Here is an 11,251-nt window from a genome sequence, read left to right on the forward strand (position 1 = left end):
TCACATCAGCTTCCATATAATCGTGCAGGAAATGCATTCATTTGGTACAGTTTAAAAAAACTAGTTAGAAAAAGTAAGTGAATTAAATCTGCTGTATATATAAATATAAGTCTACAAAGGTAAGAAGACACTTGATAACAAGCCCATTTGATCAAGCCTGTTTTCACATGGTTAGAGTGAACCTACGCTTGAGTGCAATAACTAAGGTTTAAGGACAAACGATATTCGAACCTCCGACGATAGTCGCGGATAACCCGCACCGGAGCCAGCATGATTCCGGTGGGGTGGCCGATCGCGAGTCCACCAACAATCTAGCATACAAGGTTGAGTGACCCCAAGACATGAAGGATTCATGGTTCAATGAACTTACCTGAAAGTCTTGAACGGTGATGTAGATCGTACGTATGAAGTACGTAAGAGTATGCTTTATGCTACGTAGAATGTAACGTGTACCTCTTAGGGTTTTAGAGCCATATATTTATAGGCTAATGATTAGGGTTTGATTAATGTTTGAATAGGATTCTATCCCTGTATAATCGTGATATCCTTTCCTAATTAACATGCGTTATTTAAGGAAACCGAATAAGGTTGGTCTTATCGTTTAGCTTAGCATGCAAGGTAAACTATTTGACCAAGTCGTTAAAGGACCGCATCCATTGGTATAGGCGCATATGGAGCGCGGCTATACCCTTGATTTTATTCACAGCGTACGTGGATGGTGGCATCTAGTATGCAGGTTAGGACTTGGATGCGTATTCCGCATAGGCATGCGAATATGCGTATCATTACTATTTAGTTTTAGTTTTATCTATAATCTATTAGCATGCTTCAACTTCAACTATCAATTGCTCATGACAATGCCCCACATAAATGGGCATGCGACCAAGAACATGTCCAACAACCAATTATTTAGGTCCTAACTAAGCGCTAAACTCTAGCCTCATGCTTACTACACGATTCAGCACTTTAACTCGATTACAACTATAATCAATTTCAATTTTGAGACTGATTCTTGGGGATTTATAATAAAGATTATATCTTTTGATGTCGTTGTTCAAGCAAACCAGACAAAAGAGCAACTTCCCAAAAGAAATGTGTCAATAAACGACATACAAAAACTATGTTATTGGAAAAACATATTACCAGAGTGAATGCAAGAGTTACATTCAATTCAAAGAAAATATAAGAACGTACTAAATGTATTTACGTCCACATTTCAAGATAATCACTTAAAGATCAGGCTTTGCAAGTTCTTCAAGAGAATTTCGGTACTTTGTGATCAGGTCCCTATAGTCGCATAAAGTAGGGATCCATTAGTAAGATTAATTAATTAGTCTTATAATTACATAAGAAATAGTACTATACATTGAACACCCTGTACCTTCTTTGGTCTAGCATTTGTTCAGCTTCTTCAACTTTGTGCTTTTGTCCCTCCACAGTCTACAAACAATCCCAAGGAACAAATTCGTAACTCTTTCAATAAAATATTTTAAAATGGCAAAAAACGAATTATAAACATTTTGTCTCATTTTGGTATTGATATAATTGGAAGACGATCGTAATAATGTCAAATAAAAAAACAATTGTGGTTCGCTTGGAGTCAAGGTTTCAAAACTCACTCGGTCGAGAATTATTAGGGAGTACTCAGCAACTCGTGGAGTAATCGGACGTTGACCAAGTTTGGCATTGACCAATTTTGAGCTTTTCATTTACAGCTCCATTTTCAGCTTTTCACAAAATTATAAATTTCTTAACCATTATAGCTGAACTCTAATGAATAACGTATTACCTTAGTTAAGGAATTTCAATACCAACGACATGTTTGTCAATCTAAGTCTAATTTTAGAACTTAGGGTGTGTTTGATAAAACTGAATGGTTAAGCGCTGAATGATTCATAATCTGAATGATTCAAAGGTTCTGAATGACTATAAGCTGTTTGATAATCATTTTGAATGAGCAATGTTAATGATGTAAAATTACCTTATTAATATTTATATGAATATGAATAATAACTAGAATATAGTTGTTTAATAGGTGTTTCTGATATAATTTTAAGAGGATATTATATAAAATTTATGTGCTTAATGGTTAGTAGACTATCTCAGCTCTGAATGGTTCAGCACTGAATATCTGAACCATTCAGCATCATCTGTCATTCAAATGTCAGAGACAAACGCACTAAATGCTGAATGGTTCAGCGCTGAACCATTCCATTAAGAGGTAAACAAACACAGTACATTTTTATGTATAATACCATCCTTAGTAAAGGAGTCACGACATGCCTAGTTAGCTTTCTCTTAAAGCACGCATCTTTATATTTACGGGCTATCTAACTTGTTTCGGTTCAACTTCTATTAATCAAATTCTGCATACAATTTCGGTTCAAATTTTATCAATCTAATTTTGCATACAACAGAAGGAACAAGAACAAGTAAACATCTTAAGTAATTGTATTCGCAACAGACGTACCGCAGCTTTCGAGGCAATAGATCCTGATATAGTGTTCAATAGCTGCTGGCATTTTTCAAAGTGGCTGCTCAATTCAGTAACCTTCATAATTTTCATGTAATTTTACATTTAATTTTCATATAATTTGCATAAAAACAAAAATAAAAGGTCAGTTTTATTAGAAAAGCTGACCAGTGTGTCAAAATGCTGATCTCGAGTTCCAGTCTCAATTGCATCAGCTAAATTCTCCACCAACTAAACAAAATATAAAAAGGATAATAGACATTAAACAATAATCGATAAATTACGAAAATAATTAAAATTAGGGTTAGGGTTAAATACGTTCTGTAGATGAAAGTGTGAAGCGAGTGATTGTGAAGGTTGTGGTTGTGGTGGTGGCGGCTGTGGTTGTTGAGGTATCTGATAGCGCTGCTGTTGTTGTTGTTGTTGTAATTGAAATTGTTGTTGTTGTTGTTGTTGAAATTGGTGCTGTTGCTGAAATTGTTGTTGTTGTTGTTGGAGATATAAGTGGTCTTGACTGGATGAAGGTGTTGTGGGGTTGCTGATGGTGGGGATCATGTTCCAGTTTCCACTTCCAAATTGATCCATGTTTAAACACTTGCTGATGCAAATTTTGCAATTTAGAATCTAGGGTTTGTATCTTCTTGTGACAGAGAATGGAGGAAGAAAACCGGTGTTATTGTTTTGACAGAATTGAAAAAGTTATTTAATTTTTATTTTTTATTATTATTTTTTTTTTGACAAAAATAACGAAAACTTTATATAACATGAAAAACATACAGAGTATTACGAACCACCGAAACCAACGTCTAAACTCAAAGAACTAAACAGCACGACTAACAAAAGGCTAAGCCAACAAACGCCAAGAAACGAAGAAAAGTATAGTGTGGGACATCAATATCGATGCCCGACTATCTACCTCCCAAACAAAGAATCGAAAGAAAACCCACCCAAAAAGCAACTATCAAACTCACAACAACCGCCACCAAAAAAGAAATCACATACCCTCAACATTGAACCCATCTAATTCGGCACCTTGCACCTTTTCCCCTTTGGTTCTACCCTTCCTCGGCTTAGGTACGGGCGCGAGATTAAGGCGCTTTCATTCAACACGTAGATGATCGACTCCTATCTCTTCTGTTGTATCCTGTAAATTAAACGAAACGCACTTCCGTGTTGTATTTTTACAACTCGTAGTCGACCCGAGACCATCACTAGCCACCCTCTCATTAGATGTTATAACCTTGCCATCCAAAGTCCCATCCCTTTCTAAATGAACGATGACATTTAGATTAGGATCAATAGCATATTCATTTGCCCACCCCAACGACCGCATCGTGAGACTCAAGACGTCGACTTGAAATCGATTCAATCAAATCCACAAAACCCAAAGACACCTCATTAGAGCCTGCACCAATTAAAAGCGGTGAACCTTGAAAAGTTATATAATAGATAATATATACTTTGAGCATTAAATCACTTCGCAAAATTAAAACCAGCTGTTTTTCTAGTTTCTTTTGCAGGTTGGTGACTTGGTGTACGGTTCTCATTATCATCTACCGCCCTTTCTTTCCTCTTTTGATTCACACATGAAGATCGTCGTATGTATGCTCGACTCCGCTCCACGGATGGAGCAAAAATACGGAGGCTTGGTTCACATTATTGCCGGATCTTGTTGTGTCGTTCTCTCGCCTCAGGTCTTGCCAGTTGGCGTTGTTATGGTTTTGAATGGTGGTCGGAGCTTTTTGCTGGTTATCTTTGCGGCAGCCTGCCGGTGGTTTTGTTGTGATGACGACCGGTGTTCTCCTGCTCGTCTTCCTGTTTGTTCCTGATTTCTGCAAGCTTAGGGCCTCCGACATTTTTCATGTTGGCTTTTAAGCCCTTAGAATGACTTTAGTATAATCGTTCTTTAGGTTTTCCTAGTTAAATTTATTTTCCTAGTCAATTGCGTGTTCACCCTTATGGTGAATCCTTTTGTTTAAGTTAGTTCGTTGGCTAGTGTTCGTTTGTTGGATTGCTTATGTATCGATTGTACTTGTTGATCTTCAGAGTGTGTGTAATGTTATTACGTTTTTTCGCAAAAAAATAAAAACTGCTTTTCAATTATAGAATAGCGTATGTCCACATTTCTATTTTGGAATGAAAGGAAACAACCGAAAAATAAAAAAATAGTATTTTTGAGTTTTGGTAGGAGAAAAAGGTAGGAAGCAATGGATGATTTCTTCACTTTGTTTATCTTCTTTAATGAAGAACTCGGGAACATTGCCTAAAATGATCATCCGGTATATTTAAAACTTCTGTTTTTGGCCCAATTTCCGTTTTCATGGATTTGACCAACTTAGGTTTACAGTTTACTCAAAAGATTGAAGCTTTCTCATTATGAAAAAATTGAAGCTTTCATTATGAAGTTAATGTAATAAGGTACTCCGTAATATGTGTAGATTGAAGCATTGGTTGGTACGTTGGTAATGTAATAGATGCAAATCGAAGCATCGGTTGGTTCGTTGGGACACTTTCTAATTAGTCCGTTTTTGGTGAGTATTAAAGCCCATAATCTAATTTTACACATTTGTTTTTTATTACATCATTCAACCAACAATCGAAGACATACACTTGTTAAGAAACCTAACAGTTCAAACGTCAGTGATATATATTCAAACTGCACTGATGTGATTGTCTTACCATTAGGGAATCAATTAACGTGACAACCTTGGCAAAAGAAGTAATTTTGCTCATTTTGAGAAAGGCCTGCGGATTTTAACGGGGCGTCAATTTTCGTCAATTTAGGTTGTTAGTTGGGCCATGGACGAAAAAAAACAATGTCACTTTTGCCTTCAACCAATCAATTTTTTTCCTGATTTAATAAATATATATATTTTTATTATAATTTATTTTTTCTCACCCAATTTCCAATCAGATTTTACCACATCACCCTACCCAATATTTGACACAAAAAACCAACACAACGGTTATAAAATGTCAAAAACTGACACTACCAAATCACAGTCAGTTTGCACTTTTTGGCCAAAAAGTGCATAAACCACCCGTGATATCACAAGCACGGTTTGGAGCAGTCTTGGTCTTAATCCGCTTGAAATAATGAGAACACACGGTCCTCCCTAACTAAATAACAAAAGCTTTACTTAAAGTAAAGAACTTTATGGTCTCAAATCATATATTCCAGAAGATCACACATCAGTCTCAACAAACAACAGGTTACTTATGTTTCGATTACAATACATGGTCCTTTAGCCATATAGCAATAACCAGTGAACATATTTAATAACGATACTTGGTTGAGTAGTCTTTAGGTGCAATGACCAGACCACGGCCTTTCCTTGCTCCACGATACACAGTCTCAACAATGTCAATGAATTCCTGTTTGTCCTTCATTGCCCAATTGATCTTGTTGTTATTACCAGTACCAAGATCAATCATGATGTGTTTGTTCCTGAAGAAGAACATAACAGTTGAAGGGTCATAAAGCTCATACATTGTATTGAAATCAGGCACTTCAGTTATGTCAACCAAGTATATCACAGCAAAGTTCTTTAAAGTATCCGCCACTGAAGAAAGCACTTCATCCATCTGCCCAAACCATCAGATTTCAGTAACTAAAGTAACAAGGCAAATTATGCACAATGATATTGGGTCGACTCGAATTATCTTTTATCTCTAACGGGTCAAATGAATATAATCAACAGAAAAGCTAAAACGATAATGGTTCATAAGTCACTTGAATCGTACTTCCAATCAGAGAGGGGAGGGGAGGGAGAAAGGGGGGGGCAGTGGATTTGAAATTTTTAGTGTAAAAATTTTGGATTTTTAATTTGCCCCCGGTGGATTATTTTTTTTTTTTGCCCAAAAGTCTCCATATTTTGCCCCAAAAGCATCCATATTTTGCCCAAAACCCACCACATTTTGCAAATAAAACCCATATTTTGCCCAAAAAGCCTTCATATTTTGCCCAAAAAAAAAATTTGCTACGCTTTTAAAAAACTTTTCGGCCCGGTGAAAAATTCTGGTTCCGCCACTGCTTCCAATGCATAAAGCGTCATAGATCCATTTTGATACGTTTGGTGAAATAATATGTTTTGTTCTAAACAATTTTATAGATCATAAACAAATACTGTTTCTGGAGAACCCAAACTTACAATACAATTGCGTTAGTGAATCGATTTGGATTGTATATTTGTATTTCATCTCTAACGAGACAAACGCATCAATGGTTACCGAAAGTATGTTTACTGCATAAATTTAGATAAAGACAGTTGCAGGCCGACCCAAAGCATACCGGAAATTACCAAAGTTGTCGCAAAACCAATTTGACCTGTTAGTTTGTTACTCAACCTGCACAATTAGCCCAAATCTCCACATTTATTAAATCTAACCTCCACTGTTTTAAGTTTTTTGCATTTTCCGAGCTAATACATCATTCATCTGAACTAATACATCATTCATGATTTAAGATAAGATGTTTATAGAATGTAATATTGAGTTGTAGCTCAACTGGTAGTGGCCTTCCTCTCTTAGCGAGAGGTCAGGAGTTCGACTCAGCTGGGCTGCAACATTGCACTCAATGTTATCTCTGGCCTGAAGTATCCACCCGGATCGCCTTTCGCTTAGTGCGGGGGCAGCCGGGAGGGGGTTTTTACCGGCCATGCCCTCGGATTGGTCCGTGTTTCCTCCAGAGCAGTAGTTAGGGGTGGGTTATGCAACTACAGGAGATGAGCGCATGGGTGGTTTAGTCTTCTGACATCCCAAACTGATGTCCAAAAAAAGATGTTTATAGAATGTACACTTTAATTTCCAGATTAACAAAACCACGTAGATTCACACATAAACAATACAGTACATGTTTATATAGAGGGAATGCCCGGGTCCAAACCCTAAATCCCAAATAATACACAGATATACACAGACACTAATCCTATATCCCAAAACCTAATACCACAGATTCGGCATAAATATTCAATTATAACAGTAACGGGGAAACTGATAAAAACAATCAAATCGTGGTTTGGAAAAAACACAAAAATAAATAAATAAATTCGAGTTTTGATGCGTACCTGCATACAAGTTTCGTCCCAATCATGACCGAATCGGATGACGACCAGACGTTCTTCCTCGGCGAGAATCGCTTGATCGACGGCCCAGCCGGAGTGCAAGTGTGGTAGCAAATACGACATCGTTTTCGTTCGTACAGGGAGTTGCTCTGCTTCTAGGGAACTACCGTAGTGGTTTTAAATAACCAAAAATCTAAACAGAGTCAATTTCTTATTAACTACTACTCCGAATATCGGTAAATAGATAATTGTACTTTTGATAAATAAAACTGAATGATTTAGAGATTAATAATAATTTGAATGATTCAAATTTTTAAAGATTTTGAATGAATTTTTTTTTTAAACGATTTACATCAGTAGATCATTTATTTCAACGACTTTTAGCATTTGCACGTATCACACACATTCGGGCGAAAACTCAAACCCGATTGACGGTACCCGGAAACACATCTATTCGGGTAGTGTTCATGAGTAGAGGTCCGTAACGAATCCGGTAAACCTCCCTATAGAGTCAATATATATCACTATTATTGGTGTTCAGTTGTTTTAAAGAAAATCATGTCATCTCCAATGATCGAACACATGACATCTCTCTATCTCATTACGTTAGATAATCATTTTGAACGAATATTTTAAATGATGTAAAATTACTTTATTAATTATTTACATGAATAAAAACTACAATATATTGTTTAATAAAGTGTTCTTAATATATTACTCCGTAATATACTTTAGAGAAAATATTACATAAAAATTAAGTGTTTAATAGTTAAGAGATAATTTCAGCTCTGAATTGTCTAACTTTGAATGGTTCAACACTGAATGCTTAACCATCAAGCAACATCTGTCATTTAGAGATTAGACGCACCTTAAGTGTTCAATTAAGAGGTAAACTAACACACCTAAGTGTTCCACCAAAAGTTCCGACCAAACCTAAAAAGACTCCGAAGAAGAAGTCGGTTTAAGGTGAAGAAATGAGGTGGTTCATAAAATATGTGAAGGGTATTTGAGTTTGTCTTCGTTAGGTTCTTTTGATATTGTTTGTTGTCGGTTTTTTATTTCCTTCTTTATGTTGCGTTTGTTACTTTTATTGTTCGGGTTTTTGTTTAGGCTATGAGTGTGACGACCCGGAAATTTCCGGTCAAATTTAAACTTAATCTTATTATGATTTCGACACGATAAACAAAGCCTGTAATGTTGAGTCTAAAAAATATTTGAACTACTTTTATAGATTCAGTTAACCTGTGACTATTTCCGACGATTCACGAACAACTAATTGTTAATAGATACATATATATTTCTATGTATAGATATATATAGTAATTTGAAATATTATATGAAATAATATATTATTACAAGTTAAAATATAGTTATTGTATTAACACTAATATTATTGTTACTACTTTCATTATTATTAATATTAATGTCAATATTAGTATTATTAATATTATTATCATTATTATTGACATAGTTATAAATACTATTATAAAAATAAGTAAAAATTATAATCTAGTTGTAATGTAAATATTATTAGTTATTATTATTATTATTATTATAGTTATCATTTTTAAAAATTATTATTATTACTATTTTTATTATTATTGTTGATGTTAATTTTATTATTACTATTTTTATTATTATTGTTGATGTTAATTTTATTATTGCTGTTATTGATGTTAAAATTAATAATTGTTAATATTATCATTAATTGTTAGTATTATAATTATGTATAATGAAACTTAGAGTTATTATTATGATTACCATTATTAATTAGTGCTATTATATTTTAATTATTAATACTATTATTATTACTAATATATGTATTATTATTATTATTATTATTATTATTATTATTATTATTATTATTATTATTATTATTATTATTATTATTATTATTATTATTATTATTATTATTATTATTAGGCTTATTATTAGTATTATGATAAAAATAATAAAAGTTACCATTTATTATTTCTAACAAGTAAAAAAAATTACAAATATGACTACTATTATTATTAACATTATCATTACTAGTAATATTATATTAGTATTAATATTATCATTAGCATTACTAAAAGTAAATACTAATATTATTAATCTTACCATTTTAATATTATTAACAATATTATGAATATGACTAGTATTATTATTATTATTAATATTATTATAAAAATGATACAATTTATTAGTACTTTCATAAAAATTAGTATTATTATCATTTTAAAAATAGTATAACTATTATTATTAACATAAAGTATATTAATAAGGTTATTATCATTATTTTTATCATTACTAATATTAACTTAGTATAATTAGAACTACTGTTTGGATAAACGAATGAAATACATAAATATATATATATATTCAACACATATAACATAACAATTTTTTTTATTATATAAAAGGAATATATATGAAATATAAATATATTATTAATGTAAAAATAACATCATTAATAAGTTATATATATAAACTTATTCGATTACGAGTATGTGTATTAATATATATAGACAAATGATATAGGTTCGTGAATCCGAGGCCAACCCTGCATTGTTCAGTATCGTCATATGTATTTTTACTACAAAATACAGTATAGTGAGTTTCATTACTCCCTTTTTATATATATTTTTGGGATTGAGAATACATGCGCTGATTTTATTAATGTTTTACGAAATAGACACGAGTGATCAAAAACTACATTCTATGGCTGGATTATGAATATTGAATATCACCCCTTTTTAGCTTGGTAACCTAATAATTAGGAAACGGGTATGGCCCCTAATTGACGCGAATCCTAAAGATAGATCTATGGACCTCGACAAGTCCCATCCGGGGTACGGATGCTTTAGTACTTCGAGATTATTATTATTATACAGACGAGAGGTTTTGTTTGGAGATATTCAATGCATTAAAGTTAAGTCGGTTATCAAGCGTTCACCATATGAATGATTTTTAATTCGCGGGTTACGCGTGTTATTTTGTACTCGGGTTACGTGTACAATTAAATCTATGAAATCTCATGGTCTATTAAAATGATGGAAATGATCGATTATGATAAACTAATGAACTTACCAACCTTTTGGTTGACACTTTAAAGCATGTTTATTCTCAGGTATGAAAGAAATCTTCCGCTGTGCATTTTCTCATTCTAGAGATATTACTTGGAGTCATTTATGACATATTTCAAAAGACGTTGCATTCGAGTCGTTGAGTTCATCGAGATTATTATTAAGTCAATTATAGTTGGATATATTATGAAATGGTATGCATGCCGCCAACTTTCGATGTAATGAAAGTTTGTCTTCTAAAAACGAATGCATTGTTTGTAAAATGTATCATATAGAGGTCAAGTACTTCGCGATGTAACCAAATGTAATGTATTCGTCCAGATGGATTAGGACGGGTCGTCTCATGTGGTATCAGAGCGGTGGTCGTAGCGAACCAGGTCTTGCATTAGTGTGTCTAACAGGTAGTTGTTAGAATGCATTAGTGAGTCTGGACTTCGACCTAGTAGGTGTTAGGTTATATTAATGAGTCTAGACTTGAACCTGGTTGTGACGACCCGGAAATTTCCGATCAAATTTAAACTTAATCTTTATATAATTCCGACATGATAAGCAAAGTCTGTATTGTTGAGTCTCGAAAAATTTGAACCGTTTCATATATTGATTTGACTTTCGACCATTCCCAACGATTCACGAACAACTATTTGTAA

At 33.5% G+C, this 11,251-nt stretch overlaps 2 protein-coding genes across 2 annotated transcripts; both read right to left on the reverse strand.

Moving 5' to 3' along the window:
• Positions 1-976: 976 nt before the first annotated feature.
• LOC139873434 (mediator of RNA polymerase II transcription subunit 9-like) lies at positions 977-3,153 on the reverse strand. The gene is made up of 5 exons (XM_071861362.1): positions 2,792-3,153; positions 2,642-2,704; positions 2,471-2,551; positions 1,382-1,440; positions 977-1,287 (listed from the first exon to the last, which is right to left on the reverse strand). Exons 1-5 carry the CDS (start codon positions 3,056-3,058, stop codon positions 1,230-1,232), a joined length of 528 nt encoding a protein of 175 aa, XP_071717463.1. The 5' UTR covers positions 3,059-3,153; the 3' UTR covers positions 977-1,229.
• Positions 3,154-5,704: 2,551 nt separating this feature from the next.
• LOC139873115 (thioredoxin-like protein YLS8) lies at positions 5,705-7,665 on the reverse strand. Its single transcript, XM_071861049.1, has 2 exons — positions 7,540-7,665; positions 5,705-6,058 (listed from the first exon to the last, which is right to left on the reverse strand). The coding sequence occupies exons 1-2, from the start codon at positions 7,657-7,659 to the stop codon at positions 5,750-5,752; spliced, it is 429 nt and encodes a 142-aa protein (XP_071717150.1). The 5' UTR covers positions 7,660-7,665; the 3' UTR covers positions 5,705-5,749.
• Positions 7,666-11,251: the final 3,586 nt, after the last annotated feature.

This window comes from Rutidosis leptorrhynchoides, chromosome 10 (assembly GCF_046630445.1).
Source record: "Rutidosis leptorrhynchoides isolate AG116_Rl617_1_P2 chromosome 10, CSIRO_AGI_Rlap_v1, whole genome shotgun sequence".
NCBI lineage: Eukaryota > Viridiplantae > Streptophyta > Magnoliopsida > Asterales > Asteraceae > Rutidosis > Rutidosis leptorrhynchoides.

Bases quoted from the DNA above. Each gene is read 5' to 3' on its own strand.
- LOC139873115 (XM_071861049.1), bottom strand. From the start codon at position 7,659: ATGTCGTATTTGCTACCACACTTGCACTCCGGCTGGGCCGTCGATCAA. The intron at 6,059-7,539 runs GTACGCATCAAA...TGGTTTGGGCAG, and splicing joins GGGACGAAACTTGTATGCAG to ATGGATGAAGTGCTTTCTTC.
- LOC139873434 (XM_071861362.1), bottom strand. From the start codon at position 3,058: ATGGATCAATTTGGAAGTGGAAACTGGAACATGATCCCCACCATCAGC. The intron at 1,441-2,470 runs GTACGTCTGTTG...GATTGTTTGTAG, and splicing joins CTATTGCCTCGAAAGCTGCG to ACTGTGGAGGGACAAAAGCA. The intron at 1,288-1,381 runs GTACAGGGTGTT...ATGCGACTATAG, and splicing joins CAAATGCTAGACCAAAGAAG to GGACCTGATCACAAAGTACC.